General features: G+C 46.8%; 1 protein-coding gene across 2 annotated transcripts in view; it reads left to right on the top strand.

The window, feature by feature from the left end:
* crebbpa (CREB binding protein a) overlaps positions 1 to 15,779 on the top strand; it is a 31,403-nt gene that overhangs the window by 10,357 nt on the left and 5,267 nt on the right. Inside the window, exons 3-24 of one of the 2 annotated variants that reach the window (XM_058381582.1) lie at positions 6,494 to 6,664; positions 7,088 to 7,334; positions 7,471 to 7,584; positions 8,044 to 8,280; positions 8,430 to 8,535; positions 8,681 to 8,818; positions 8,908 to 9,025; positions 9,237 to 9,408; positions 9,501 to 9,563; positions 9,645 to 9,766; positions 9,901 to 10,074; positions 10,225 to 10,473; positions 10,758 to 10,922; positions 11,598 to 11,775; positions 11,951 to 12,069; positions 12,159 to 12,398; positions 13,104 to 13,192; positions 13,858 to 13,938; positions 14,314 to 14,370; positions 14,817 to 14,894; positions 14,970 to 15,037; positions 15,590 to 15,740. In XM_058381582.1, coding sequence (XP_058237565.1) covers positions 6,494 to 6,664; positions 7,088 to 7,334; positions 7,471 to 7,584; positions 8,044 to 8,280; positions 8,430 to 8,535; positions 8,681 to 8,818; positions 8,908 to 9,025; positions 9,237 to 9,408; positions 9,501 to 9,563; positions 9,645 to 9,766; positions 9,901 to 10,074; positions 10,225 to 10,473; positions 10,758 to 10,922; positions 11,598 to 11,775; positions 11,951 to 12,069; positions 12,159 to 12,398; positions 13,104 to 13,192; positions 13,858 to 13,938; positions 14,314 to 14,370; positions 14,817 to 14,894; positions 14,970 to 15,037; positions 15,590 to 15,740 — 3,137 coding nt within the window. Of the gene's footprint in view, positions 1 to 6,493; positions 6,665 to 7,087; positions 7,335 to 7,470; positions 7,585 to 8,043; positions 8,281 to 8,429; positions 8,536 to 8,680; positions 8,819 to 8,907; positions 9,026 to 9,236; positions 9,409 to 9,500; positions 9,564 to 9,644; positions 9,767 to 9,900; positions 10,075 to 10,221; positions 10,474 to 10,757; positions 10,923 to 11,597; positions 11,776 to 11,950; positions 12,070 to 12,158; positions 12,399 to 13,103; positions 13,193 to 13,857; positions 13,939 to 14,313; positions 14,371 to 14,816; positions 14,895 to 14,969; positions 15,038 to 15,589; positions 15,741 to 15,779 lie in introns of both variants that reach the window. The other variant, XM_058381581.1, reaches the window with a different exon arrangement.

Below are 15,779 nucleotides of genomic sequence, written 5' to 3'. Positions count from 1 at the left end.
TCGGCTCCATGTCTCTGCAGCGACGCGTTATAGCGGCCGTACGGCGCATGTTGTCGGTGAACGCTCTCGTCGCGGACAGTACGGTGAAATGCATCGAAAGGTGGTGTTTACTTTCCACCGGGCGCCACTGTGGTTTCACAGGAAGCTCGTAGGAAGCCGTCGGCTGGCTCTTACACACTTTTCACACTTCTACTCGCTACTCCTACCACATCAGAGCCCTGCTGCACTTTCTCTAGTCTGTGTGGGGGAGCTGTACGCATTCGGGGAGCCCCCTCTTGTCGTAATAGAAGACAGAGTCTTGTAAGAAGAAGTTTCTGTTCCATACATAGCGGTATAAAATGCTCAGCAGCACCATGATGATGTGATGCACCTCAAACACAGTCACCAGTGAGAAGTGGCTTTTTTTTTCCCTTTTTTTTTTTTTCTGTGGTGCAACGTACGCTCTGTACTGATGTCTGAGGAAATTAATCAGCACCCTCTGACCAGAAAGAATGACAAATCCAACTAAACTGTTGTGCGTGTGTGTGTGCGTGTGTGTTGGTTTGTATGGATGTGTATGTTCTGGGGATTTGTGTGTTGGGATTTGCGAGTGTTGGTCAGGGGGTTTTGTGTATGTGTGTGTGTTGGTCAGGGCTTGTATGTGTTGGTCAGGGTTTGCATTTTAGGATATGTGTGTTGGGATGCTTGTGTTAGGGGGATGTGTGTACACGTGTGTTGGTCGGGTGCGTGTTGGTTTGTATGGATGTGTATGTTCTTGGGATTTGTGTGTTGGGATTTTGTGTTGGTCAGGGGGTTTGCGTGTGTGTGTTGGTCAGGGGTGTGTGTGTATATGTGTGTTGGTCAAGGGGATGTGTGTTGGGATGTGTGTGTGTTGGTCAGGGGTGTGTGTTGGGATGTGTATGTGTTGGTCAGGGGTGTGTGTTGGGATGTGTGTGTGTTGGTCAGGGGGATGTTTGTATGTGTATGTGTTGGTCAGGGGTGTGTGTTGGGATGTGTATGTGTTGGTCAGGGGTGTGTGTGTATATGTGTGTTGGTCAAGGGGATGTGTGTTGGGATGTGTATGTGTTAGTCAGGGGGATGTGTGTTGGTCAGGGGTGTGTGTTGGGATGTGTGTGTATTGGTCAGGGGTGTGTGTTGGGATGTGTATGTGTTGGTCAGGGGGATGTTTGTATGTGTATGTGTTAGTCAGGGGTGTGTGTTGGGATGCGTATGTGTTGGTCAGGAGTGTGTGTTGGGATGTGTATGTGTTGGTCAGGGGTGTGTGTTGGGATGTGTATGTGTTGGTCAGGGGGATGTTTGTATGTGTATGTGTTGGTCAGGGGGATGTTTGTATGTGTATGTGTTGGTCAGGGGTGTGTGTTGGGATGTGTATGTGTTGGTCAGGGGTGTGTGTTGGGATGTGTATGTGTTGGTCAGGGGTGTGTGTTGGGATGTGTATGTGTTGGTCAGGGGTGTGTGTTGGGATGTGTATGTGTTGGTCAGGGGTGTGTGTTGGGATGTGTATGTGTTGGTCAGGAGTGTGTGTTGGGATGTGTATGTGTTGGTCAGGGGGATGTTTGTATGTGTATGTGTTGGTCAGGGGTGTGTGTTGGGATGTGTATGTGTTGGTCAGGGGGATGTTTGTATGTGTATGTGTTGGTCAGGGGTGTGTGTTGGGATGTGTATGTGTTGGTCAGGGGTGTGTGTTGGGATGTGTATGTGTTGGTCAGGGGTGTGTGTTGGGATGTGTATGTGTTGGTCAGGAGTGTGTGTTGGGATGTGTATGTGTTGGTCAGGGGGATGTTTGTATGTGTATGTGTTGGTCAGGGGTGTGTGTTGGGATGTGTATGTGTTGGTCAGGGGGATGTTTGTATGTGTATGTGTTAGTCAGGGGTGTGTGTGTATATGTGTGTTGGTCAAGGGGATGTGTGTTGGGATGTGTATGTGTTGGTCAGGGGTGTGTGTATTGGGATGTGTATGTGTTGGTCAGGGGTGTGTGTATTGGGATGTGTATGTGTGTGTTGGTCAGGGGGATGTTGGGATGTGTATGTGTGTGTTGGTCAGGGGTGTGTGTATTGGGATGTGTATGTGTGTGTTGGTCAGGGGGATGTTGGGATGTGTATGTGTGTGTTGGTCAGGGGGGTGTGTATTGGGATGTGTATGTGTGTGTTGGTCAGGGGGGTGTGTATTGGGATGTGGATGTGTGGGTTGGTCAGGGGGGTGTGTATTGGGATGTGTATGTGTGTGTTGGTCAGGGGGGTGTGTATTGGGATGTGTATGTGTGTGTTGGTCAGGGGTGTGTGTATTGGGATGTGTATGTGTGTGTTGGTCAGGGGTGTGTGTATTGGGATGTGTATGTGTGTGTTGGTCAGGGGTGTGTGTATTGGGATGTGTATGTGTGTGTTGGTCAGGGGTGTGTGTATTGGGATGTGTATGTGTGTGTTGGTCAGGGGTGTGTGTATTGGGATGTGTATGTGTGTGTTGGTCAGGGGTGTGTGTATTGGGATGTGTATGTGTTGGTCAGGGGTGTGTGTATTGGGATGTGTATGTGTTGGTCAGGGGTGTGTGTATTGGGATGTGTATGTGTTGGTCAGGGGTGTGTGTATTGGGATGTGTATGTGTTGGTCAGGGGTGTGTGTATTGGGATGTGTATGTGTTGGTCAGGGGTGTGTGTATTGGGATGTGTATGTGTTGGTCAGGGGTGTGTGTATTGGGATGTGTATGTGTTGGTCAGGGGGTGTGTGTATTGGGATGTGTATGTGTTGGTCAGGGGTGTGTGTATTGGGATGTGTATGTGTTGGTCAGGGGTGTGTGTATTGGGATGTGTATGTGTTGGTCAGGGGTGTGTGTATTGGGATGTGTATGTGTTGGTCAGGGGTGTGTGTATTGGGATGTGTATGTGTTGGTCAGGGGTGTGTGTATTGGGATGTGTATGTGTTGGTCAGGGGTGTGTGTATTGGGATGTGTATGTGTTGGTCAGGGGTGTGTGTATTGGGATGTGTATGTGTTGGTCAGGGGTGTGTGTGTTGGGATGTGTATGTGTTGGTCAGGGGTGTGTGTGTTGGGATGTGTATGTGTTGGTCAGGGGTGTGTGTGTTGGGATGTGTATGTGTTGGTCAGGGGTGTGTGTATTGGGATGTGTATGTGTTGGTCAGGGGTGTGTGTATTGGGATGTGTATGTGTTGGTCAGGGGTGTGTGTGTTGGGATGTGTATGTGTTGGTCAGGGGTGTGTGTGTTGGGATGTGTATGTGTTGGTCAGGGGTGTGTGTGTTGGGATGTGTATGTGTTGGTCAGGGGTGTGTGTGTTGGGATGTGTATGTGTTGGTCAGGGGTGTGTGTGTTGGGATGTGTATGTGTGTGTTGGTCAGGGGTGTGTGTATTGGGATGTGTATGTGTGTGTTGGTCAGGGGGATGTTGGGATGTGTATGTGTTGGTCAGGGGTGTGTGTATTGGGATGTGTATGTGTTGGTCAGGGGTGTGTGTATTGGGATGTGTATGTGTTGGTCAGGGGTGTGTGTGTTGGGATGTGTATGTGTGTGTTGGTCAGGGGTGTGTGTATTGGGATGTGTGTGTGTTGGTCAGGGGTGTGTGTATTGGGATGTGTATGTGTTGGGATGTGTATGTGTGTGTTGGTCAGGGGTGTGTGTGTTGGGATGTGTATGTGTGTGTTGGTCAGGGGTGTGTGTATTGGGATGTGTATGTGTGTGTTGGTCAGGGGTGTGTGTATTGGGATGTGTATGTGTTGGTCAGGGGTGTGTGTATTGGGATGTGTATGTGTTGGTCAGGGGTGTGTGTATTGGGATGTGTATGTGTGTGTTGGTCAGGGGGATGTTGGGATGTGTGTGTTGGTCAGGGGTGTGTGTATTGGGATGTGTATGTGTGTGTTGGTCAGGGGGATGTTGGGATGTGTATGTGTTGGTCAGGGGTGTGTGTATTGGGATGTGTATGTGTTGGTCAGGGGTGTGTGTATTGGGATGTGTATGTGTGTGTTGGTCAGGGGGATGTTGGGATGTGTATGTGTTGGTCAGGGGTGTGTGTATTGGGATGTGTATGTGTTGGTCAGGGGTGTGTGTATTGGGATGTGTATGTGTTGGTCAGGGGTGTGTGTATTGGGATGTGTATGTGTTGGTCAGGGGTGTGTGTATTGGGATGTGTATGTGTGTGTTGGTCAGGGGTGTGTGTGTTGGGATGTGTATGTGTTGGTCAGGGGTGTGTGTATTGGGATGTGTATGTGTGTGTTGGTCAGGGGTGTGTGTATTGGGATGTGTATGTGTGTGTTGGTCAGGGGGATGTTGGGATGTGTATGTGTTGGTCAGGGGTGTGTGTATTGGGATGTGTATGTGTGTGTTGGTCAGGGGTGTGTGTATTGGGATGTGTATGTGTGTGTTGGTCAGGGGTGTGTGTATTGGGATGTGTATGTGTGTGTTGGTCAGGGGTGTGTGTATTGGGATGTGTATGTGTGTGTTGGTCAGGGGTGTGTGTATTGGGATGTGTATGTGTGTGTTGGTCAGGGGTGTGTGTATTGGGATGTGTATGTGTGTGTTGGTCAGGGGTGTGTGTATTGGGATGTGTATGTGTGTGTTGGTCAGGGGTGTGTGTATTGGGATGTGTATGTGTGTGTTGGTCAGGGGTGTGTGTATTGGGATGTGTATGTGTGTGTTGGTCAGGGGTGTGTGTATTGGGATGTGTATGTGTGTGTTGGTCAGGGGTGTGTGTATTGGGATGTGTATGTGTGTGTTGGTCAGGGGGATGTTGGGATGTGTATGTGTTGGTCAGGGGTGTGTGTATTGGGATGTGTATGTGTGTGTTGGTCAGGGGTGTGTGTGTATTGGGATGTGTATGTGTGTGTTGGTCAGGGGTGTGTGTATTGGGATGTGTATGTGTGTGTTGGTCAGGGGTGTGTGTATTGGGATGTGTATGTGTGTGTTGGTCAGGGGTGTGTGTATTGGGATGTGTATGTGTGTGTTGGTCAGGGGTGTGTGTATTGGGATGTGTATGTGTGTGTTGGTCAGGGGTGTGTGTATTGGGATGTGTATGTGTGTGTTGGTCAGGGGTGTGTGTATTGGGATGTGTATGTGTGTGTTGGTCAGGGGTGTGTGTATTGGGATGTGTATGTGTGTGTTGGTCAGGGGTGTGTGTATTGGGATGTGTATGTGTGTGTTGGTCAGGGGTGTGTGTATTGGGATGTGTATGTGTGTGTTGGTCAGGGGTGTGTGTATTGGGATGTGTATGTGTGTGTTGGTCAGGGGGATGTTGGGATGTGTATGTGTTGGTCAGGGGTGTGTGTATTGGGATGTGTGTGTTGGTCAGGGGGATGTTGGGATGTGTGTGTGTTGGTCAGGGGGATGTTGGGATGTGTGTGTTGGTCAGGGGGATGTTGGGATGTGTGTGTTGGTCAGGGGGATGTTGGGATGTGTGTGTTGGTCAGGGGGATGTTGGGATGTGTATGTGTTGGTCAGGGGTGTGTGTATTGGGATGTGTGTGTTGGTCAGGGGGATGTTGGGATGTGTGTGTTGGTCAGGGGGATGTTGGGATGTGTGTGTTGGTCAGGGGGATGTTTGTATATGTGTGTTGGTCAGGTGTGTGTTGGGATGTGTAGGTGTGTGTGTTGGGATGTGTACGTGTTGGTCAAGGGGATGTGTGTGTTGGGATGTGTGTGTTGTTTGGGGAATGTGTGTGGGGATATGTGTGTGTGGTGGTGTGTTAAGGCAGTGAACGGAGTGGCAGCTACAGCTCTTGAGGGATATGAGAGCGATTCGAGCCAAAGAGTGCCACAAATCTGTATGCGAATGAGTAAGCACAGCGGGAGGAGGGTCAGGATAAAGCTGTGTGTGTGTGTGTAGAAGGAGAGAGAGGAGGGCTGGCAGCGCGTGCGGCGCTCAGCTGGCCTCTTTTATCTGGTCTGCTGGAGCGATGTCAACAGAGGAGAGCAAGCGGCCGGCATGCTGCCGGAGAGAGGGAGGGAGCGAGGGAGGAGGGGAAGTGTTGAAGTGGATGAACGAAAGTAGAAGGAGGGGGGAGGGGGAGTGCACTTCAGAGCAGGCTTCTGTCTGACAGAGAGGAAGAGTTTTCTCTGGCCCTTTGCTCAAGGCACATCTGCGTAAAGTCACGACTGTTCCTCCACCACTACTTTTAGTGATTTTTTTTTTTTTCCCCTCCACAAACCTAATTCAGTCTCTGTAATTAGCTGATTAGTTTAATTAGGTGACTTAGGAAAAAAGGGGAGAACACCAAACTGTGGAAGTGATACTGATCTGTGCTGTAGGAAAGCGCTAATACTGCGCACTAAACAGGTCTTTATATTTATTTATTCCATATTAAACTTTGCACATATATTTATGAAATAATCGTATTAAATAATTTGGTGTTCTCTCTAATGGTGCATTTGGATAGGTTTTGCTAAGTGACTCAGTTTTAATCATTTAGCCGTTACTGTTCAAGTATAGCATCTTTCTGAAAATGTGAGTATCTATATGTATATGACTTATTAAAATGCTGCTCTTGAATTTCTAGATGGGCATGGCCGGCAGTGGCAGTCCCTTTGGTCAGTACCAGGCAGGTGGGCAGCAGTTAGCAGCGGCGGGTGTAAACGCCCAGCTGCAGAACAAAGCGGCACTGGCAAACAGCCTGCCAGCTTTCAGCGCTGATCTGAAGGGAGCCGCTGTGCCGAACGTCCCGAACATGGTGAGTCCGTGGTGGACCCTACAGTTCATCCGTTATGTTTTTCGCAAAATACATTTCATAGTGGCAGGATGTTGATGTTGAATTTGTGCCTAGTCACACAAAGCTTTTCACAGTCTGATGATATTTTAATGTTGAGGAACACCTAAAGTCAAGAAGTGATTGAGATGTTATAAAAGTTACACGGTGTCAGGCTTTCCCAAGCTGCCCCCAAATTCTCACACTGTTTTGAATGTGTGCTGTACATCATTCAGCGTTAACAAGATAGCCGGCAGCCTTTACTGATTTAATGTCAAATTCCGTATGTTCCATCATTTTTAGACATCGTGATATTTGTTACGACCCAGTCCCCGTTAATTAGGATTTCAATCTTTTTACTGTCCCCAACAAATGGACTACCATGTCGTCGTCTGTCTCTGTGTGCAGCCCCAGGCACAGCAGCAGGTGGCAGTGGGAATGGTCGGATGTCAGGGTGTTCCCGCTGGTCCCACGGCCGACCCGGAGAAGCGCAAGCTGATCCAGCAGCAGCTGGTCCTGCTGCTCCATGCGCACAAGTGCCAGCGGCGTGAACAAGCCAACGGCGAGGTGCGGGCATGTGCCCTGCCCCACTGCAGGACCATGAAGAACGTCCTCAACCATATGACCCACTGCCAGGCCGGCAAGTCCTGTCAGGGTGAGTCGCTCGGGCACACACACACGCACTCTCTTTCTCTCTCTTCCTCTGTTCCTCTGTCAAGAAGTCAAAAACGTCTCTTTCTGTATCTGTAACACTCTCTCTCTTTCTCTCTCTCTCTCTCTCTCCCCTTCAGTGGCTCACTGTGCATCCTCGAGGCAAATTATTTCTCACTGGAAGAACTGCACGCGGCACGACTGCCCGGTCTGCCTCCCGCTGAAGAACGCCAGCGACAAGCGCAACCAGCAGCGTGAGTCTCGTAACCTCCATTCCCTCTAAAATACCCTCCTGCGCTTTTTCGTGTCTCGTCACTCCCTCATGTTTCCGATTGCTATTCTCTTATCAGTTATGCTGTCTCTTTTTTTTTTTTTTAAGCCAAAGCCAGACACTTGAATAACTATTACTCCCAAATGTTTTATCTACCAAGATGTTATGCCAACATTAGTAAATGATGAAAGTTCTCCCTTTTGAATTTTTATTTTATAACCAATTATCTCCTACACCTTGCACTGATAGATGAAGCATATGTAAAGCATGAGAGAGAAAGAGAGAAACTTCATGATTTCAAAGAATGTTGACCCTCAGTAGTGCAGCTGCAATGAAACTTCTTGCTTTATATGAACTTCAGTATATTAGCAGTATTCTGAGATCAAGATTCTCTGCTTTTACTGTTTAGAGTTGAGACTAATCTTTTACTCTGATTTTATAGCTATGCTGACGTCTCCCAATGCGGGCCTGCAGAATGCAATAGGTCCGGTGGGTTCGGGTCAGAACGCGGCTCCGGCCCTAAATGCCCCGGCTCCTATAGACCCGAGCTCCATGAAGCGAGCATACGCTGCCCTTGGCCTCCCCTACAGCAACCAGAGCCCTGCTCAGACACAAACGCCTCCCGCTCAGCCCACACAGACGCAACACCAGCAGCAGATGAGGCCGCTGAACGCACTCGGTAATCACACAGTTTACTTGTAGAATTGACACATTCTCACATCAGGCAAGATGTAAACTTTGTGTGGCATGATGTACTGATTAATCTTGGTGTCAGTACAATGACGTGTCCGCTCTGGGACTGAATTTGTAAACAATGTTTCTCTACAGGCACGAACCAGATGAGCATGAGTGGCGGTGCGATGGGCGTGCCCACATCAGATCAAGCTAAACTGCATCCCGACGGCAACATGCCTTCCGCTCTCAACGCCAACAAGTAATCAACTTATCTGTGCTCCTACTACTGTATGTGGTTCTGGAGCTCATACTTTGCACAGTAGATGCTTGATGCTTTAACATGGCCTCTCTCTCTCTCTCTTTGCTTTCTTTCCTTTCTTTTCTTTCTTCTCCCTCTCCTGTAGTCAGCTGATGTCAGACGGCTCTGCAGTGGGAGCTCTGGGTAACGTACCCACGGCAGCCCCGCTCTCAGCCAGCGGTGTGAGAAAAGCCTGGCATGAACATGTCACTCAGGACCTCCGCAACCACCTCGTCCACAAACTGTGAGCATCCTACGTTATCCTTGATGTCTTTAGTACCTCCTTTATTGTACTTCCACAGTAACACTGTCCTGTGTGTGTGTTTTATACAGAGTGCAGGCCATCTTCCCTACACCAGACCCTGCAGCTCTGAAAGATCGGCGCATGGAGAACCTAGTGGCGTACGCACGGAAGGTGGAGGGAGACATGTACGAGTCGGCCAATAGCAGAGTAAGAGGATTTTAAGCAACTCTCATGGCTGGTTAGAATAATGACGACCAAATGAATGTCTGTAAGCTGCTGCTTGTGCTGCGTCACAGGACAGCATAACACAACACTGTGGCACACGGTGCTATCTGCCCTCTTCCACATGAATACTGTACTCATCAGACTGGTGTCCTGTGGTGCAGTCCTTTACTTTTTGTCATGGTTTTGCGTGTAGGACGAGTACTACCACTTCCTAGCAGAGAAGATTTACAAGATCCAGAAGGAACTGGAGGAGAAGAGGCGCTCCCGGCTACAGAAGCAAATCATTAACCAGGCACCTATGACTGCACCGGGGGCACAGCAGCCCGCTCTGAACCAACCCAACTCTCTGGGACCCAGGCCTCAGAGTGAGTCTTTCAGACAACCACACAGACACGATTCAATGACACAAACGAAAGCTGACACTCAGTCTCACACTTTTATCTGTGTATTTGTTAAGATGGACCTGTGCCTATGCCCAACGTGCCAAATCAGATGATTAACCGCATGCAGGTCACCCAAGGTACTGCCAGTTTTTCCTTTTTATCATAGCCTGTGTGTGTGTGTCATAATGTTGACTGAGGGTTGTGTTTTCTTGCTTCAGGGATGAGCCAGTTTAATGCAATGTCCATGCAGAATGTGCAGATGTCTCAGGCTCCGATAGCCACTCGAGCGGCCTCCCCGATGAGTCACGCACAACAGATAAACATGAGCTCCGTTCCTCAGGTTGGTGCTTTCTCTCTCTCATATAAACATACACACAGTATTTATTCACCAGATACAATGAAGGCCAAAGTTGTATTAAAAATAATCTCTCTTTTTTTCCTTTTTTTTTTTTTTTTTTTAACCACTTCTTTCAGATCGGCATGTCGCCCACGCGGATGGCCCCGGCACAAGGCATGATGGGACCTCACGGTGGGAACATGGTGCCACCGGCAGCAAATCAGCAGCAGTTTATGCAGCAGTTTTCCACCAGTGCTAACGCTATGAACGTCAACATGGGCCAGCCCAACACGCAGGCAGCTGTCCCTCAGGTTAGAAAAAACGCGCGTATAAATGACGTTTTGTTTGAATTATTGTGTAATTAGTGCATACTGTGCAAGTATTGTGTTTTAAGGTCTCTTTTGTTGAGTCCAGAGACACGTTCCTTGAGACACGTTCCTTGTATCTCTCTTCCCCAGCAGGCACAGAACCTCCCTCTGAATGCACTCAGCTCTTTGGGCACACAGATGAATTGCCCCGCGCCTCCCCAGGCCCCTCTTGGTGCCACTCCTCCCCCTAGTGCAGGAGCTGCAAGCACTGGCGCTAACCTGCCACCACTGCAGGCTAACCAGGCCGGCACACCCACCCCCGGCCCGGCACAGAGCACGCCTCCACACACACAGACTCAGACAGAGCTACCTGCCCTGCCTCAGCCACATCCAGGCACACCGGTGAGTACACAGCCCTTTGTTTATCTTCTTAACTTAATATATCTATACTTGCAATTTTTCCCAGGGAGAGGGCATAAGATTTACATTTTTAGTTTTTGCTGCTTTTGTAGCTGCCACACTGGGTTATGACGACAATCCCTGACTGATGACATTAGTCATGTGTCTAGTCATCGGCTCAATGAAAATATCGCAGATCAGAGATGTAACTGATAGCATAATGTAATACGTAGCTGCATGATGAGCAGAGTAAACAGTATCCCATTCAGTTATCATCTCTCATTCAGAGCGCTGATAATCGAGTCCCCACTCCGGCATCGACGGCTAGTGTTGACCTGCACACGCAGCATGCCATGCCTGAGCTGCCCGCTGTGGTCGAGCCCAAAGCAGAGCCCAAGCAAGAAGAGCAGGACTTTGAGTCCAGCGCTGCAGAAACTGAACCCAAGATGGAGGTGGGTGTCTGTTAGTGGCTGTTACCCGAGGCATTCTTCAACACTTTTTATATATATATATATATATATATATATATATAATATATAATTTTCTTTTTTTACCAAGAAAGAAAAGGTTCTTTGGATAAGCACTTGGCAACCCAAGAATAAGGATTTAAGGCCTAGAGAAAAAATGTTTAAAATAGCATGAGCTAGTCAAGTTTACAAAGAGAGGGAAGAAACTACTAACTAAGAAACTATTTTTTCTATGAACTATTATTAGTTCATAGAAACTATTTAGATAAAAATATGGGAATGCTTTGCTATAAGAGAAGCGGCACCCTCTCATGAAAATAGAATAATATTATCAGTTTTTAATTCTTAACATATTAAAGAATCATAAAGAACCGTTTAACAATGCTTTCTTTAATTATCTTTACTTTAATAATGACATGGTTATTGGGCAGTGCAGTGAAATATCACTAGGAAGCAGCCGGAGCTCACTGTCCACACTCACCTTATTAAGCTTGTCCGTAAATCATATCAGTAATCAGGAAGGTGCTGCATACACCACAGCCACATAACCAGTGTGCATTTCTATTAATTTCTTTTATAATTCTATTCACCTTTGAACTATTACTCCAGTACCTATATTATAAAGCATCCAGTAACAGCGGTCATGTGACCCTGTCTCAGGTGGAAGACAATTCTGTACCTCTGGTCAAGAAGGAAGAGCCAGAGAGCTTAGAGACCAAGCAGGAGCCGATGGAAACGGAAGATAAGAAGACGGACATTAAGGGGGAGACCAAAGAGGAGGAAGAAAGCAGCGCGACTGGCACCGCATCGTCCTCGCCATCGCAGTCTCGCCGGAAAAGTGAGTGCTGAAACGTCACTGGAAAATGCCGACCTGCCTTTTTGGTCGTTTGTTTTAATGAGCTTCATTTATTATACGACGTATTTATACAGTCTATAGGAGTAAATGACTGTACTTTTTTGTACAGAAGTAAAACATCTTGTCTGTACTAGAACAGCTGTTTTTCTTCCTCTAGTATTTAAACCGGAAGAGCTGAGGCAGGCGCTAATGCCTACGCTGGAGTCTTTATACAGACAGGACCCCGAGTCTCTGCCCTTCCGCCAGCCTGTGGATCCCATACTGCTGGGCATCCCGGTTAGTCCCTCACTCCTACACCACACACACATTGTTTTTCTGTATACTCCAGTTTTGAAAAACAGCGGTCTCTTCTCGCATGTCTGCAGGATTACTTTGACATTGTGAAGAATCCCATCGACCTGTCCACCATAAAGCGCAAGCTGGACACGGGTCAGTACCAGGAGCCGTGGCAGTACGTGGACGACGTGTGGCTCATGTTCAACAACGCCTGGCTGTACAACAGGAAGACGTCGCGCGTCTACAAGTACTGCTCCAAGCTGGCTGAGGTGTTCGAGCAGGAGATCGACCCTGTCATGCAGGGCCTCGGATACTGCTGCGGCCGGAAGGTAAGCCTGCACGTGGTTTTAATTTAGTTTTTAATTTATTTATTTCCACACTTGCAGTCTGGAATGTATGGAAATTTGGCCGCAGAAGAGTTGATTATTGACATCTGGTCATGCTGTTTCGCTAGCGAAGCTTTCGTGTGTGCGCGGTTCTTCGCATGCAGAAATTTGACATTTACTATTCCACAGAATCCCAAAAACTTTTAAAAATAATATCTTGTATATCAGTCACATGTTCTGACTGAAAATGGAAAAACAGCATTCAAGTTAATAACAATTTTGATAGCCGGTATCTGATTACAAACTGGGTTAATGTCTGTTTCTTTTATGACACACAGCTAGTCACTGGTGCTGTGGTATCTACTGTGTGGTGCTGAAGTATTTTAGATCTTCTGCTTCAGAAGGTTTTAACGTAGTTATTTATAATCTCAGTTATTACTTTGTTTAGTTCTGGCTCTCTGTTTTCCGACTTTGTTTACTTCCCTGATTTCTACACACGTAGTTTGTTTATTCCTAAAACCTATACGTTTTCTGCCACACCTCACTTAATAATTCGCAGTTTGGAATCCAACCAAGAGAACAGAATAAATTTCACTCGGAGTCTGCGAATAGATTAGAAGGCTTTCTAATGCAGTTATATAATAATAGTCACTTGTAGGTTTCTCCCCTTTTTCATACTCGCACCTCGCATTTTCTTCTCCCTTGCAGTACGAATTTTCCCCTCAAACCCTCTGCTGCTACGGCAAGCAGCTCTGCACCATTCCCCGCGACGGCACCTACTACAGCTACCAAAACAGGTGAGTCATAGCGTCGAAGCGCAGAACCGATATGTGTTTTGTAGTAGAAGGGTAAAAGGACATGTGAAAGGATTTGCATAGGAAAGGAAAAGTGACTGAAGCAAAGCTCATGCCAGCTTCTTAAACCTGGCATGAAAAATACCTCTTTTTACATGCTGCTTAATCGCTGTTTAACTATCAGGTAAATCACTTTAATAATAGAATAAATAATGGTAAAGGAAGAAAAGAAAATATCCGTGCAAACATTTGTGTCTTAGCTTTGTTTAAGATTATATTTTATGCACGAACGCACCCTGTCTCTCTACGATCATCTCCACAGACGTGTGCAGATCTTCATTGCGGCTTTTCGATAGATAGCGGTTTCCACCTTCTGCGTTTAATTGATCGACAGTTGTAAAACACGCTGGCTCCTGTGACACGCTTTGTCCCCCCCCCCCCCTCTTTAATTCAATACCTGATTAGTCAAAACGGACTCCCTTGCACCCCCTGCAGGATGAACACTGCATTAGCAGACTGCTCCAACACAGCTGCAGGGAAATCAGAGACGATTAAATGTAGAGAGAAAATTGTAGGATATGGTGTGTGTGTGTGTGTGAGAGAGAGAGAGAGCGCGAGAGAGAGTGAATTTTGAACAAATTTTTGTATCTCTGTGTGCATATGTGCAGGTATCACTTTTGTGAGAAGTGCTTCAATGAGATTCAGGGAGACAGCGTGACGCTGGGCGACGATCCCGCACAGCCTCAAACGTGAGTGCCTGTAAACGTAATCTGTTAGTAATATAAACAATACAGCTGAAAAAAAATTCAGCTGTGAACTTTCAGTACAAAATTATTAATAACTGTCTTTTTCTCTCTCTTTCTTCTTGGTGTCATTATCTCTGTCTCTTTACCATCTCTCTCTCTTTCTTTTTCTTTCTGTCTCTGTCTTCCTACCATTCTCTCACTCTTTCTCTCTCACCCCTCTCTCTTTGCATCTTTCTCTGATTTTCTCACTTTGTTTCTTTCTTTTCCATTATTCTCAAACTGTGTCCCCCCCCCATTCCCATCTCTTTTTCTCTCTCTCTTGTATGTGCCCTCCCTGTTTCTCTCTCTCTCTCTCTCTCTCTCTCTCTGTCTGTGCAGGATGATTTCCAAGGATCAGTTTGAAAGAAAGAAGAACGATACACTAGACCCTGAGCCGTAAGTAGTCACAAACACTGCGTGTATAAACTCTAATTGCTTCATGTGTTTTAGTTACTGCTGTATAAAATGGTAGTGTGCGCTCTCTAGACAGTGTAGTCCATGCTGTCCAGCAGTGCGCGTTTTGTTGGATGGCGCCCCCTGCTGTAAGACTCGGGGTGACACTCCCTCTCTGGTGACTCTTAAAGTGAATTAGAGAACATTGGTTATAACCTAGCACACAGTGTGTTAATTGTAGCATTCACTATCACCTGTCAGTCCTCCAACAAAGGTGCACTTGCATTGGTTTGCTTGCAAATGCGTAAGAACTGGAGGCAGAGAGAAGGAACGATGGTTTTTTTGCTTCGCTGTATGTATCTGCAGTTAGCATATCAGCGTTCACACACTTCTAATCCCAATGAAGTCATTTCGCTCCGTTAACAACGAATCAATTCTTCCATCCTCAGATTTGTTGAATGTAAAGATTGCGGACGCAAGATGCATCAGATATGTGTCCTACATTATGAAGTCATCTGGCCCTCTGGGTGAGTGTGTGCGCGTGTGAGAAATGTTTTTGCCTGTGCGTATAGTCACGCCTGATAACGGCTTTGTCTCCACAGCTTTATCTGTGATAACTGTTTGAAGAAGAGCGGGAAGACGAGGAAGGAAAATAAGTTCTCAGCAAAAAGTAAGTGAACTCGAGTGAGCCTATTGCTCGGATCCTTAAAGCCATCTTGAACCCGTTCCGATATTTTATCAGCTTCAGTGAAAGGTTGTCAGATGAGCAATTAGACGAGTGATGAGTAACCGTAGACAGGAGCAGAACGAAATTCGGTAGGCATTAAAGTGTTACATTACATCTCCATTCTCATTGGTCTCGTTCCACTTTTATAGAAATTTTAATACTCAAAAAGCCTTTTCCTCAGTAATTTTGTTGCGTCTAACACAAGTTTGCTAACCAAATGACAAGCAAATACAAGGTTATAAACGTGTTATAAATGTGTCAATCAGAGCAGACTTCTCTACACAAGTGTTCTATTGCTTGTGTAGTTCTGGACTCATGCTGGGGTGTAAATACTTATCATAAAGTCTGTAAACTAGTACAGAATATTTGACACTTCAGCGTTTCTGTCATCTTCTATAATTCGTGTGATTGTATGTCGGGCTAAGCCGAGCTTTTCAGTCTAAATCTCATATAGAGCCTTCTAATGAACTGTGTGTGTGTGTGTGTGTGTGTCAGGATTGCAAGTGACACGGTTGGGCACATATATAGAGGACCGAGTGAATAAATACTTGAAGAGACAGAACCACCCAGAAGCTGGCGAGGTGTTCGTGCGAGTGGTGGCCAGTTCAGATAAAACGGTGGAAGTCAAACCCGGCATGAAGGCCAGGTGAGTGTACACACGTATGAAACACTGCTTTAAATCATG

This window comes from Hemibagrus wyckioides, linkage group LG27 (assembly GCF_019097595.1).
Source record: "Hemibagrus wyckioides isolate EC202008001 linkage group LG27, SWU_Hwy_1.0, whole genome shotgun sequence".
Classification (NCBI taxonomy): domain Eukaryota; kingdom Metazoa; phylum Chordata; class Actinopteri; order Siluriformes; family Bagridae; genus Hemibagrus; species Hemibagrus wyckioides.
Note: the sequence above shows the minus strand (reverse complement) of the source record. Positions and strands in the feature narration are given on the sequence as shown.